The sequence below is a fragment of the Photinus pyralis genome, unplaced genomic scaffold (assembly GCF_008802855.1).
Source record: "Photinus pyralis isolate 1611_PpyrPB1 unplaced genomic scaffold, Ppyr1.3 Ppyr1.4_LG3b, whole genome shotgun sequence".
Taxonomy (NCBI): Eukaryota; Metazoa; Arthropoda; class Insecta; order Coleoptera; family Lampyridae; genus Photinus; species Photinus pyralis.
In genome coordinates, this window is record NW_022170510.1 from 24732233 (window position 1) to 24748074 (window position 15842).

Here is a 15842-nt window from a genome sequence, read left to right on the forward strand (position 1 = left end):
TTGCTTTTTTTATGAAATGGACTAAACTACCTACTCGAGATTGGATTCATGCAATTTTTCTAAGAGCAACTATTTTTGGTCATGTGGTAGATGGTATGAAATTTATTAGGGCAACTAATGATGTGAATAAATGAATAGTAAGTGATAAAGAGGTGAGCAGCAGAGAGCACGAGTGATTTATCAAAAGCTTGGTGACTGTACTACCAAAACTACAATATTGGCGAGCGACCAGCAGCTGTTGGCGCTGCGCAGTGGGTGCCATACTAGAAGGGGAGTGGCTGCCACAGTCTTCTGAGTAGCTAGCCGTGGACAGGCACTTGTGTAGTTTGCGAGTACCTTGAGATCGAGACCGACGTGGTGGATCGGGGCGCACTCTGCCAGCAGTGGGAACGGGACACACCGTTGCCGGACTGCACACTCCGTTAATCTACCCAAACCCATTACTTATACTTCGGCTAATGATATACACGAAGCGGTAATTATTATCATTGAGAATTTGATACAATACTCGATGATGATTTCCCGCTTATAAGTAAGACAATATAGTTAATTTTATGAACTATCTATAGACGAACAATAAGCATCATTTCCGCTATACAGGTTGGTGTGAGCTAAGCACTATAGGGCAGGGTCTACGTTAGGCTACGTATCCTACCCAATAGTTCCCTCAGGAAGTCACTGAGGCAACTGCCATCCTTGTCCTTCAATACACCCAAAAGCCACTGTGAACAAAGTCACAAACCCACCAATGCCCACTGAAATAAAGCGTTAGTTATCAAATGGATTTAAGACGTTTGTCTGCACGCGTAATCAACAAAACAATTAAAGCAACTTAGCAAATAAGCGAGTATGAGAACCAAATAACAACTGGTTTAATGATGTATGGGGGTTTACTTTACCATTCATTCGCTACATACTACTACTAACACTAAAATACTTAAAAATTATCACACCATTTACCTACTATTCATATGTAGGATTTTTTCAATATCATTCATATTGTTCCCAAACTAATTACACAAGCATAAAACAATAAAATAAGAAATGTGGGGTATCATAAGGAATTGGGGGTTATAAGAAATAGTAGTTAGATAGAAAGATTAAGAGACAGAGAGAATAAGACTTACTGAAACGTCGGATCAAACTGCCTGCAAACGAGGGTTGATTAGTCGACTGCGTTTCCTGTTTGTTTCGCAAGTCCTTCAAGTGTTGCAAGTCTGGCTTTTGCAGTTTCACGTTTGGCACTGATAACAGTCTTTGATCTCTTTTATCCGAAATCTTTTTTTTAATACGTCGTGGCGGACGAATAGGACAACCACTCTCGTCCGTCAAATCTAAGTTATCAGGTCTGCTAACGCTACTTGTTTTCGCATCTAGTGTAAGTTCGTTTTCGGAACCAAGTGAACCCACAACGGTAGGAGATTCATTTGTTTGTTCGTTGCATACAAATTCAATATCGGCGGGGAACTCTTCAACGCTATCGTAACTATTACTACCTTCACAAGGTTTTTCTGGACTAGAAAGTTCCGTAACCGTATTTTCGATTATAGTATTTTCTGCTGTATCAGGTGATGATTGCTCTTCTATGTCGTCGACGTCAGGGCTTGGAGAAATATCAGAATAAAATATTGAGTTTCTTTTATCTTTAACACTTTCATTTCCAGAAAACGTGCTTTTTAGTTTTAAATCTACCTTAGACAATTGCTTTTTAATATTAAATGTTTTCCAACTGGACGATCGGCGGCGATTATTGGCTTGAGGAATAGAAACTGCTTGATCCTCTTCTAGTGCCTCATATGCAGGTTCGACAGGAGTGGGGCAGGGGCACGGGAAATAAGGAGACTCCGGAGAGAGTCCCATCTACAGACATGCATATATCCAGGTAACAGAAAGCAGAGGAGTTTTATTAGCAACTTATCGTAATCAGCAAAATAGAATAATTGTTGGGTGCCTTCAACTGCGTTGTGCAATTACTTTTAGCTTAGGAGTACTAGCATTCCTACTTGGGATGTGTATAACTGCACACTTCTAGTTGAATTGGTTTGCTTGATTTAAGTAACCTACTTTGTGAACGTAATACACCTATAGGAATTTCATATTTTATGAAAAAAGTCCCGACATTAATGGAAAAAATTTACCACGAAGTTCATGCCATTAAGTTACTTTTGTGTTTAACTATTATTGCTTCCTTAATAAAGCAACTGACCTGATCCACGCTAGGACTCCTTGGCTGACGTTCTTCCTTTTCAGGGTATATACCAAGGACATCTGTGTTTGCTAATTGACCTTTTTTCGGACTCCGAGGTGCACGGGAGTATGGATCCTGAGCTCCATACAAATCGGGACTCCCAATGTTTAAAAGACACACTTTCTGTTCTATATCCACCACTGCTAGTCCAGCTTCATTACCATATGCCATTCTGAAATTTACGATTTTTAGTGTTATATTAAGCTGAATAAAAGAAAACCTGATCATAACCTCCATCTATTTAATTAACATTAAAATCAGTACCTAATAATAAGAAAACAATTCTTTTACGGAAATATTATTTATTTCGTACTATCTACTTATCTAGTAATCGCCGCTTTCCCAGACCCATTTGAGTCTGGTAAATCCTAGGAGTATTAGTTTTTACTCGTAGGATAATATAAATCGCGATATTTATTCACAATCATATACAGTGAGTTTTTTTAAAAAGCGAACATACGCTTTTGTATGCAATGCAATTTCTCTACGTTCGATTTAAAAAAACCTCATCAATCTATGAGGTGTGCGTGGTTCAAATTTCCACCAGCAAAACGCGCAACTTGCGTGACTATGAACAGCAACGGTTTCTATAGTCTTCATGATGAAGAGCACTCAGTAAGATTTTTTTTAAAGAAGCCATATGAGGCCATAGCATCTTGAGGAAACATTTTTCTTACACTCTCGACTCGATAACTTGACTCAATGAATAAAGAATACCAGGAAGGAGAACATCAACAATTTACGCGAGACCGCGATGGCTTTTGCAAATAGCGGGCAGTAGTTTCCTGTTCCAGTGGCGTACCTACCTTATAGTTGTAGGATACAATTATAAAGAATTTTACACGAAAACAATCTAAACCCCCATGTGTCTACTCCGCCTATGTTTTTGTTTAACTAACCTCAAACTACATTCCGATAAAAATTTGTAAATTTACATGTACTATATAAAAATAATATTGGTATCAATACTTACACATGAAATGTAATTCCCAAACTTTTATTTTTTTCCGTTTTGGAACAACCACAAGCACAACAACTAACCATTATTTTATGTCACTGCAAAAACCACAACAAAAATGAGTCATAAGTGGCTTTTGCAAATGGCCGACTTCCGTCCCACTCTGTCTTGTATACACCCTGAGTAATGCTCCTTTCGATATTCTTTATTCATTGACTTGACCTCACAGGGCACGCGCTGTCACCACAATTCATTGTGAACCAACCTTCAATTATTTGTAGGTCATGTGCACCAGGTATTCTACTAATTTGATGTACCTATTCAATACATAAATGAAGAAAATAAATAACGAAAACAACTACAATAAATGTTCAAAGTGTCCTCCTTGACATTCTAAGCAATTACCTAACCGATTTCGAAATCAAATTGGACGGCGGCATTTTTAAAAATGTGTCAGCTGTCAATTTTATCTACTATACGCATTTGAACTATTCAATAATTCAATGGTTTTTTTAAAAATCGAACATAGGGAAATTACATTGCATACAAACTCCTATGTTCGCATTTAAAAAAATTCACTGTATGTAATATGTCAATTAGCCAACTGTTTGAAGTTTGGAAGTGAGCAATTGTTTGATATATTTTGCGAACCTCGTCGAGGTCAGCAAAGTACTTCCCGACTTGCACGCCAATGCCGACTAGATTTAAATGCTACACTGACATTGTTGGAATTTGTTATACCTACACTTATTTTTATATCACAGGAGACCTACGAGTAAAAAATAAAAGGAGAGAACCTTGCATTAAAAGGGGACTTGACGGAAATGAACAAAAAGGAAGTTATAAAATTGCTAGAAGAGTGGGGAGAAACGCGTCATTATTGGCAGTGGTGTAATAAAACAAAACTGACATCGTCTCTTCTGTTTTATGATAAGTCAAGTCGTTATAACTGACCAGCGCAAAGGAAGTGATATTTTGACGACTTCCGTCGCGTGTTATGCTATTTCCCATCACCGTTATATTCTCTCCTCTTATTTTTTACTCGTAGCAGGAGACCAACTTAAAAATTAATTTGATTCTCATCTGATCAGCAATATGATCAACGATTGTCGTTGCAGAGTATCTTGAATGGAGAATAGAACCCATTTGTACACTATTCAGTTTTTGCAATTCGATTACATGTTCATGATCTGCAAATGGTCTATTCGACTTGGAATGTAATATGCTGTCCGAAAAATAAAAAATCAAATGGTGGCCTCGGGTTTTCCTCAAGGTCTTGACCTTGGACTTTGGTTTCGGGGGTCGTTGGCCTCGGAGTTCTAAAATATAACTGAAATATCTTCTTAATACCCGAGGTTAAACTCCAAGGCGACGACCTCGGGCATTCAAGGTCAAACTCCCACCCCATGACCTTGGGAAAACCCGTTTTGTAAATTTTAAGAAGATATTTGAGATTGTTTTAAAACTATAATTATAATAAGTATAATTTTGATGTTGATAAAAAAGTTTCTAAGTTTTCTGAAGATATTTATAATTATTTTTTTGATCTGGCAAACATTTTCGAGTTTCACTTTATATGTTGACGAGGATATATTGACAAAAATGTTGTCTGCTAAAACAAATTTTTTAGTTTGATCAAAAAGTTTCTATATGCCTCGAGCATCGCTCGGAGAAAAATACTAACACGGCAAAACGTATTTCAGATATCTTCATAAAACTAAGAAATCTTTTTTTATCAATATACAAAGTTACATTATCAGTTTTATTGATATTCCAGTTTACGTTTTACTAACTGTAGGTACATCTCTTTCGCGTGTGAATAATGCGTGTAAACTTGGAAAAGATAGGGATTTCCAAATAAGAACTAGCAAAATGTTATATACATGTAACTACAAAACCCTTATTTTATTTACCGTTTTGCTTGACGCTTTGCTTTTTGGCATAATAACCCGTCAAAGTCCAAGGCCACGATCTTGGGAAAGCATAAGGTCAACCCTAGGTCAAAGTCAAAAACCACGACCTTGGAGAAATCCCGAGGGCAAAATCTAAAGCCACGGCCTTGGGAAAACCCAAGATCAAAGTCCAAGGTCATAACCTATTTTTAGAAGACAGATATATGTGAACACGTAGTTAAAACAAGATTATAATTATTTGTCATAAAAATACACTGACAAATTTATTTAGAACAATTACTCAATCTCTCAGTGCTAACTGATCTATTTAAAAATATTTAGTGTTGCTATTTTTCTCAACACTCCTCCTCAACACTGGCTTTTTAGTCATCCAATCCATTCAATCGTCTAAGCTGTTGAACTCGAACGCGTGCCACAGGCTTGGTGAGTAAATCTGCCGCCATGATTTCCGATGGACAGTACATGAACTGGATTACTCCGCTTTGATACAAATCCTTGACAAAATTGTACTTTGTATCAATATGTTTTGTCCTGTTACTAAATTTTTCAGTATGCAGCATTTTCAGACAAGACTGATTATCCTCGTTAAGCTGTATATTTTGAACGTCCTCGTCGAGATCATGTAGAAGTCGTTGAATCCATATTGCCTCTTGTGATGCCTCCGACAAGGCCACAAATTCAGCCTCCGCAGTTGACAATGAAACACAGGTCTGCTTGCGGCATGCCCATGATATAGTACCGCCACAGAATTTGAATAAAAATCCACTGTTCGACTTTCTATCATTGCGGCATTCCGCCCAATCCGCATCAGCATATCCAACCAAACCAGAATCATCGCCACGATTGCTTAGACGAAGCTGCAAGTTGATCGACCCCTTCAGATATCGTACAATTCGTCGCAGTTCATTCCAATCACGTTGCGTAGGATTCGACAGTTTACGACTGAGAATGGATACAGGAGCAGCTATATCTGGCCTGCTATTAACAGCCACGAAAAGCAATTTTCCCACCAGCTTTTGGTACTCCGTATTATCAGGAAGTGGCTTGTCTTCAGTATTTGGCTTGAAATATCCCACGTCAATGGGAATCGGAGATGACTTAGCATCCTCCAAACCAGCTGACTTCACGATATCCGTTATATATTTTCGTTGCGAAATGTGAAAATCCCCATCATTATCACGTTCCACTTCGATACCGACGTAATTCCGAACCTCTCCCAAGCTCACAATCTCGAAGTTTCTCTCTAATATCCTTCCAGCCAACGTGATGAGTTTTTCTTCCGCACTAGCAATGATTAAATCATCTACGTAAACTAGGATGTAGCATCGTTTTCCATTAACCTGCTTGCTATATAAACATGGATCAGCTTCACTTCGCTTGAAGCCATCACCTACCAGTACTTGATGAAGCTTATTGTTCCACGAACGAGCGCTTTGCTTTAATCCATACAGGCTCCGTTTCAAACGACAGACCTTGTCTTCAGATCCTTTAACGACGAACCCCGGCGGCTGTCGCATGAATATTTCCTCCTCAAGGTCGCCGTTTTTATATCATACTGCCTTACGACCATTCTTCGCTTTGCCGCGACTGACATCAGCGCCCGAAATGTTGTTTGACGAACAACTGGTGCGAACACTTCGTCGTACTCCTTTCCATATTGTTGATTATAGCCTAGAGCTACTAGTCGTGCCTTGAACCTTATTACCTCGTTATTCGTATTTCGCTTGAGTTTGAAAATCCACTTACACCCCAAAATACGTTTTCCACATGGGGCATCGACCAACTCCCAAGCGTCACAATCACGGATTGATTCAAGTTCCTCTATCATGGCCTTCCTCCACTTGTCGCAATCTGGTCCAGACAGCGCCTCTTTCACCGTTCTCGGCTCCTCCTGAACTCTAGTTTCTGCCGTATCTATCAGGTAGTTGTCCTTTCGTTGTCCTGGCAGACCTTCTACAGGTATTTTCTTCAACAATAGGTATTGCATCTTGGCAGACGTCTTCTTCATCCTCATCCGCTATGGGAACTTCATGTTGCTCACATTCAGATGGAGTCGTTGTCAAAAATGGAACAATTATTTCGCTTGATGAAGTGACACTTTCTGAAGATTGCACAGAGCCGAAGCTGTTCAAAAATTTTACGTCACGGCTTATTGTAATTCTTCCTGTCGACACATCCATCAAACGAAATGCCTTTGACACCTCGCTATATCCCATAAATTTCAACTTTTTCGCTTTTTCGTTTAGCTTACTACGCTTTTCTTCCGGTATGTAGCAGTAAATATCAACGCCGAAGGGATGCACGTGGCTTAGATTTGGTTTTACTCCATGCCAGCGTTCATATGGCGTAACAGGAATTGTACGAGAAGGGAGACGATTTTGAAGATAGTTTGCAGTTGTTATGGCTTCACCCCAGAACCGGTGATCAAGTCCGGCCTCGATTAACATACACCGAGCCATCTCTACTAGATACCTGTTTTTACGTTCCGCAATGCCATTTTGTTGTGGCGAATACGGCGCGGTGAATTGACCGACAATGCCATTTTCTTTCAAAAATCGTTTAAAATTTTTCCCAGTGTACTCACCTCCATTATCTGAGCGAAGTATCTTCGGCTTCTTACCGAATTTGGTGTTGACCATCTCGACGTACTCTTGTAGCTTTTCCAACGTTTCCGACTTTCGTTTCAAGATGTAAACGACTGTATACTTGCTGAAGTCATCTATAAATGTTAGAAAGTAGCGCCTTCCGCCAAGCGTTGCAGTTCGCATCGGACCACATACGTCCGTATGAACAAGCTCCATCACACCTGTCGACTTGCTCCCAGAAATCTTTGGGAACGGAACTCGATGCATCTTCCCACGAATACACACCTCACAATCCTCTGGACAGTTACACTCGCATAATTTTATTCCGTTCGCCAATCTCGGAAGCATTTTTACAGCGTCACGGTCTCTATGTCCAAGCTTACGATGCCAGATATGAACGCACTCGGTGGGCTGAGTCACCAACGACACATTTTCATTATAGAGTTTTAACACAAACAAATTGTTCATCAATTCAGCCACTGCACCTACAGTCCCATTTCTACTAATGGTAGCACCTTTCGCGTCAAAGTTTACAATGAATCCCGTGCTTACTAGTCTCTTCACTGACAATAAGTTCACCTTCATTTCTGTTACCAGCAGCACATCATCAACCATAATAACGCGACGTCTATCCGAGCTATCAACTGCGATTAACTTTCCGGATCCTTTTCCAGTAGATCTTACTTTCATTCCGTTAGCAACACTAACATCTTCTTTGACACTGCTGTCAAAGGACTCGAAAAAATCACGATTGTTTGAAATATGGCACGTCGCACCGGAATCAAGAATCCAAACACCCGGAAATGCCAGATTGCCTGCTGTGAATGCCCAATTGGATGATTCATTATCAGTTTTTACCACACAGTGCGCCTTCTTAACGAATTTTTCATCTTGCTTTCCGTTTTTCTGCCTATTTTCCTTCCATTTCTTCCATTTTTCGCAGCTTGTTTTCTTGTGACCCACCTTTTTACAAAAATAGCACTTATCATTTTCTTTTCTGGTTGTAGTATGCAAAGCTGTCTCGTTGCTGTTTTCGCCACTCGCACGATTCACTCTTTTCTGCCACTCGTCAATCAATTTTCCTTTTACGAGATCCAGGGTCAAATCTTCATCCGGCCTCGCCTCCAGAGCAGTGACTAGAGTTTCATATTCCTCAGGGAGACTGCTAAATAAAATTGCCACTAACCACTGGTCATCCAGAACTGCATTTTCCTGCATTGCATTCAACCTTTCTACTAGGTCCGTTAGCGTAGCGATGTGTGTCTCCATATCACCCTTCTGTTCAAGACGAAGACGGCAAATTTTTCGCATCAGACACACTTTTGTACTTAGAGTGTTTTTGACGTGAACCCTTTTTAGATTTTGCCAAGCCTCCATTGCCGTTTCAGCTTTCTTAATATGTATCAGCTGGTTATCTTCAACTGCTAATCCAATATGTGCCATTGCCAGCTCATTTTTCGATTTCCACTGTACCGTAACTGGTTCCTGTTTCTCATTGCTGATAGCCTCCCAACATTTTTCTTTTATTAACAATAACTTCATTTTGAAGCTCCAATTGTCATAGTTGGAAGCATTCAACTTGACGAACGACACCAGTTTTTCATTCATAACAAACAATTCGAAAAAATTATCTGCACAAACGACAACTTTTGAATGCTTGAAATTTATTCGCAGATGCGGTATACTGGGCGCATAACCTTTTAGAAGACAGATATATGTGAACACGTAGTTAAAACAAGATTATAATTATTTGTCATAAAAATACACTGACAAATTTATTTAGAACAATTACTCAATCTCTCAGTGCTAACTGATCTATTTAAAAATATTTAGTGTTGCTATTTTTCTCAACACCTATTTCCTTAACATAGCTTGGTTTTTTTGCAAGACAGCATCTTTCGCTCATCACCTTATGTAAGTAATTACGGCACGCTTTGGTTTTGCTTTGCACGCACTCATCTCACAGAACGCCACGACTTTGGGACAAAGTCTAAAGTTCAAAGCCTCTAACTTGAGAAATATCAAAGCTATGACCTTGGTAAATACCGGGACAATGACCTTGGGAAATCCCGGCGCAATGATCTTAGTAAATCCCAAGACCATGACCTTGGGAAATCCCACGATAATGACCTTGGAAAATTCTATGACCTTGAACTTGGAAAATCCCAGGGCAATGACCTTAGAGACATCCGTGCCCATGATCTGGGGAAACCCCATGCCATGACCTTGCGTCGCCGCGCTTCGCTCTTGTTAGCGGTACCCTTTAGCCCTTTTGTAACTACGCCGATTTCTTAATCACCACTGAGCTGAAAAATTTTGGTTTGTAATGCTTTTACGACCTAGGTAGCAGTTGTAGCAGTCATCCAGTGAATAAATAAGTCATAAGATCTACCCAATGGTGCGAGCGACCCCACCGAATTTTATTATCATCAATCTTCACTTTCTTTTTTTAAATTATTCTTTGTTCACTCGTATTATGTTTTATGGACTATTTGTTGCAAGATGTAATATTGGGTTTTGTAGAGAGTTATGATCAAGGCCAATGAGGCAAAAGTGGCATAACCATGTTGAATAATATAAAATTAATAAAATAATAACACTTTAACAATGTACTTACAATCCGTATGAACTATTGATAGTTAAAGAAGTAATATGGCTTGGCGGTTCGCCATTGTTCCAAGGCGTGAGGCACACTAATTGCGCTTGAAAACCAGGCACTTTTTTTTGAACTCCAGTTCGAACCCGAAGCGTAGTTTCCTAGGGTAAATAGAAAAAAATTAAGACAAAGGTATTGCACCACATTCTATGAAAATCAAGTATTATGACGTACCTTTTTCGCATCAGTATCTAAGACATCCATCCGATTGCCGGATCCTGCACTACCTGGGCCGGCAAATTCGCAGTCTGGCGAACATTCAATGTCGTCGGGAATTTCATATACTATTGGAATTTCCAACACCTGAAGATAAGGTGAAATACAGGTAGGTAGGTAGGTGCACACTCAAATGAGAAAGCTTTACCGTAACTTCTTCGCTTGTTTCCGATTTTTTAAACTTAAAAAGTATGACATAACTTGAAGCTCCTGCGATGCAAAGCTTGCGAGATTCTGGGCACAAAGATATTAACTGTACGGCGAAGGGCTCTTCTTCATTTTCTACAGACCGTGCCTTGGGTTTCTCGAAAACCTTCGCAGTCTTTAATTTGTACAATACTTGAAGCGTTCCCGCGCTGGCATCCCAAAATTTTATACTTCCATCGGAGTGACTAGGTAATCCATGATATACAAGCTTGAATTGTACACAATAAAAACCTACCCCGTCATAACGACTTCACTGTAACTGCACGACTGAGCAGACCAGGTTCCACCGCTAATAGGCCACTCTTTCTCGGAGAAACCTGCCCGCTTTGATGCACTCGCTCTACCAACGGAATATAAAGCGGGTATAAGATCCGCCGGACAGTCGGCTAAGTACGCACAACAGGTCACAGGTGATTCGTGTATATCCATAGGATACGGATTTTCAATGCATGGAAACCCTAATGTTTGTAAATCCATAACAACTAAATCATTTTGTAATAAAACTATTATTGCATAGGGTTCTTGCATTTCTAAAAAAAATTATGATGGCGGATTTAATCGTGTATGAACAGTCTTACCGCTAGAATAAGGTGATTCACATAGAGTTATAAAATCTATCACATTATGCTCCATTTCCAATACAGTTGTGGTTTTACTATGTACAACAGTTATACTAGGTGTTCTACCTGCTTGATCGTAAGGCATTCCACCCGAAAATATCACATATGCTTCTCTGCAAGAAAGCAACAGGATAGGTATCAAATAATTATTACTTACTGGGAAAATATGTAAATCAATTTAGAAGTTATCGTTCATTGTTCAAGGTGTTAAATATACAATATCCGTTTTGCATTAGACGAGCGATTTATGCCAAGATAAACATATCAGTGAAATAGAGAATACCATGTAGTACGAGTCGTTGTCCCAAATGCGCATAATGTTTAAAAATATAAAACTTCTCCGCACTTTTGCCGAATCATCCCCTTGCTTCAAAGCTCCTCATTGTGTTTGTTGTGCCGACTGTGTGCGTAGCTCCTTAGTTTGCTAGTGTATTTCGTGTTTCTTTTCGTACGCGCTTTGTTTTTTCTCTAGCATGGGAAAGGAGAAACGCGGGCGTAAAAGCGGCCATCATCAACGGATCGAGCAGGCTGCAAGACCTTGTCAGACGTCTAGTTAAGTTAGATGGGAAAATAAAAAGGCGTCGACATAGATCACCGGTAAGCAGTCTCCCGCTCGACAGCGTCCAGCTTCGAGCAGCGTGCAGGATTTGGCGTGCAGCTGATCCTATCAAGTTTGAGCAATATGGTGACGAACTCCTACTGGGTCTCGATAAACACATCGGCGACCTTCGACAGCTGTTGGACGCCACCTTGCGCGAGCCCTTCTTCGTACCGCTCACCTGGACGCTCTTACAGGGCGTCTCCGAGGCGTAAGGGCATTCGCGATTTTCCCGAGACCGGGGCTGAAAGACGAGAAGGAAGAGGGACACAGGAACTGACTCGTCCCCTGGGTCCCCTTCAGCAACCATCACAAACCAGGACGCCGTTGCGTGATCTGGTGCTGGCAGACAACCTGTCTGGCGAGGATGTATTAGACTTCACAGTCGACCCTCTACCAGACGGCATTATGGAAATGTTGGGAAAAATCTCGAGAAGGGAAAACGAGATAGAATTCCACCGTCCGCCGTATCTCTCAAGGTCTTCGTTTGCGAGGCGATTCGGTCCGCAAAGCAGGAACACAGCGGGTAAATTTAATCACCCACCGCCCGGCACGTCGCTTGGTCAAGACGCGGCCTCTAATAGAACAAGGTCAGGAGAAGGGGGGTTTAGCCTCTGTAAGCATGGCCATTCTCAACTATTTTGGGATCGATAAATGGGGTAAGAGTAGCCTTTGTCGAACGCCCCAAAACAGCTCAAGGCCCCTGCAGATAATCACTTCAGTTTAACCGAAAACATTCGGATGCGAGAGGAAATTCTTTTGCTGCTTAAAATAGGGACCATTCGGTTGTTGTGGGCGCTTCAAAGGAGGAATGTCAAGAGAATACTCTGTTAACTATGAATTTTTTGATTTCGTTAGGGTTCTTAATCAACACCGAGAAAAATATATTGGCTCTGACACAAGGTGTAAATTTATGGGATTCCTTTTAGACTCCGTAAAAATGACATTGTACCTTGCGACATCTGATCTTCGCTTCCGATAAACGTGAAAAAATTTTCCGCGAAATAAATTTTTTTCTTAATTGTCGTACACGCACGCGATTTTTACGTCAGCGTGTCCCACAGTGAAATATGATATGGGCTGTACAACAAACTTTTGAGCGAGAAAAGTACCAGGTTTTGCGTAGGCATGCAGGTAATTACAATAAAACGATGCGCATTCACGAATTTTTGACCCCGGACTTATTCTGGTGGCGCAATGGCATACATACAGTGAGTTTTTTTTTAATGCGAACATAGGAGTTTGCATGCAATGTAATTTCCCTATGTTCGATTTTTAAAAAAACACATCATGTGTGCGGGTCACATTCACAAATCGCGCAACTTGTGTGATTATGAACAGCAACTCTATAGTCCTTATGATGAAGAGCACTCGGTAAGATTTTTTAAAATAAGCTATGTGAGCCCATAGCAACTTTAGGATACATTTTTCTTAAACTTACAATAACTTGACCTCACAGGGCACGCGCTGACACCGCACAACTAATTGTGAACCAACCTTCAATTATTTGTAGGTTATGTGCACCTGGTATTCTACTAGTTTGATCTATTCAGTACATAAATGAAGAAAATAAATACCGAAAACACTTACAATAAATGTTCGGAGTGTCCTCCTTGACATTATAAGCAATAACCTAACCGATTTAGTAATTAAATTGGACGGCGGTATTTTTAAAAATGTGACAGCTGTCAATTGTATCTACTACTCATTTGAACTACTCAATAGATTTATGTGTTTTTTTTTTAATCGAACATAGGGAAATTACATTGCATGCAAACTCCTATGTTTGCATTAAAAAAAAATTCACTGTATATCCTACAACGACTTAACATCAGACCAATGCAGCTAATGATTTATTCTGATGTTAGTCTCACGGATTGGGGTGCAGTGTGCGATGTCAGCAGCGGTTACGGGTGGTGGACCGGTCAGGACATACATGATCATATAAACGTTTTGGAGATATGGGCAATCTTTTATGGCATGAAATATCTAGCTAGCAATCTTAAAGACCCCAGAATTCTAATGCGGACAGATTAAAACTACTACTGCTCGGTCGTATATCAATAGAATGGATAGCGTTAGATTTCCACTCCTTAATCAACTGGTTTGAAATATCCAGTCCTGGTGCGAAGAGCGAACTTGTGGATTGTCGCTTTTTACATAAGCTCTGCGGAAAACGCTCTCGGAGATCATGAATCTCGAAGATTACTATCCGAAACAGAGCGGCCTATGAGTCAAGCTGCTTACATCCAGATTACAGAACGGTTTGGATTCCCGGATATTGACCTTTTTGCATATATGGCTAACTACAAATGTAACAGGTATGTCTCTGGGAGAAACGACTCTGGCGCGACAACAGTCGATGCCTTCACTTTGAATTTGGCGCTTTCCCTCTCTTTACCTTAAGTTTACGGGTATTACAAAAAATAATAGCCGATAAGGCAATTGATATCCTGGTACAACCCCTTTGAGAAGCAAAAGAACCCCCTTTTTGTAAGATTGACGTCTCATACAATTACGATCGCACATCAGCTAAGTTCTTTTGATTGTTTAATTTATTAAGCGCTAACTTCTTGAAAGTGAGGAAAGATTATTTTTCATGTAAATAGACACAGAAATGCGTAATTGTCGTAAAGTGAACTGGTTTATTAAATTCATTTAAAAAAAGCAAAATAAAAAAGTAGTCCGGTTGAAAAATAACTACTTACCCCGTCTTTGAACATTTCCACTCAACTTTATTAATCGGCTTGCATTGCTCTAATTTCCCATCTTTATTTACTTTCGCTGTAAAAAATCCGAAATAGGTTCATTCAGAAATAAAAATTCCTTACCGTGAGGTTGAGATACATGAATGGGTTTGTTATTCTGTTTAATGCTCCACGTCGTTAATGATCCATCCGTATGTGAGCACATAAATTGTTTGCCTTCGAAATGCCACGCTATCGACCTAATTGGTTCAAGTGTTTGACAACGTAATTCTGCCGATTTACTTCTTAGGTCCCATAAAACTATCTGACCAGTTTCGTAACCTACTAATAACTAAAACCAATCGTTGCGTTAAACGAATAAATGTACATGTTTTCTTACCTTATTTGGGTCTATAGGATTATCGCTTAAGTGAACTACAGGTCCCGGATGTGTTTTTCTTGACCTAAAAGAGTACAAAACATAGATACCAGAAATCCGAAACCCAACCCTTACATGTCTATTGCTTTATTCCAATTAATAACATAACCAGATAATATAAAATTTTCTAATTGGATAATGTGTATGTTTCCTTTTTCTGTACCGACATACATCCATTTCGATTGTAAAGGTAAATGAATAGACGTAATTCTGAAAAAAAAAACTATTTTCGAATAATCCACTACCCATTTCTTAACGTACTTTTCTCTTTGAAATTTTAAACTTTGTACAATTTGTGGCACTTTTTGCCGAAAATTCCATAAATGAATGGTATCATCAGCAGTTGCCGATACAAGGGCACCTTCGTTAAATAAAAATTGTAAATGAAGTACCGCAGCTGAACCTGGAGGACCGTCCATATCATGCCGAATATGAACATCTACACCTGGTTGTCCTAATCTGAAATATGGTTAAGGACAATAACATTAGAAATGTTCGTGGCATCGGTGCTATGTAGATGTTTTCATTTTGTATAAAATATCGAATACAAACGTATACCTATATCAGCTATACAAGTTTATTTCGTTTTGTACGCTACATTGGTAATTCTATAAAATATGTATTATAGGCGTGCTTGAGAGATATTCGATCTTTGCATTTTCAAATAGACTTGAAAATGGATTATTTCATTCTGCTATCTAAACAAGAATGAAAA

General features: G+C 39.6%; 1 protein-coding gene across 3 annotated transcripts in view; it reads right to left on the minus strand.

Annotated features, from left to right (window-relative positions):
- Positions 1-15842, minus strand: part of LOC116166506 (syntaxin-binding protein 5) — a 67171-nt gene that overhangs the window by 21014 nt on the left and 30315 nt on the right. For 2 of the 3 annotated variants that reach the window (XR_004144328.1, XM_031481476.1), the window contains exons 2-13: positions 15389-15586; positions 15203-15337; positions 15089-15152; positions 14833-15040; positions 14710-14785; positions 11362-11516; positions 11019-11313; positions 10725-10968; positions 10535-10663; positions 10322-10461; positions 2207-2420; positions 1128-1860 (exon numbers count right to left, since the gene is read on the minus strand). Coding sequence is in view for 2 of the 3 variants with exons in the window: in XM_031481476.1 (XP_031337336.1) it covers positions 1128-1860; positions 2207-2420; positions 10322-10461; positions 10535-10663; positions 10725-10968; positions 11019-11313; positions 11362-11516; positions 14710-14785; positions 14833-15040; positions 15089-15152; positions 15203-15337; positions 15389-15586 (2591 nt within the window). In the remaining variant the exon portion in view is untranslated. Of the gene's footprint in view, positions 1-336; positions 428-1127; positions 1861-2206; positions 2421-10321; positions 10462-10534; positions 10664-10724; positions 10969-11018; positions 11314-11361; positions 11517-14709; positions 14786-14832; positions 15041-15088; positions 15153-15202; positions 15338-15388; positions 15587-15842 lie in introns of all 3 variants that reach the window. The other variant, XM_031481477.1, reaches the window with a different exon arrangement.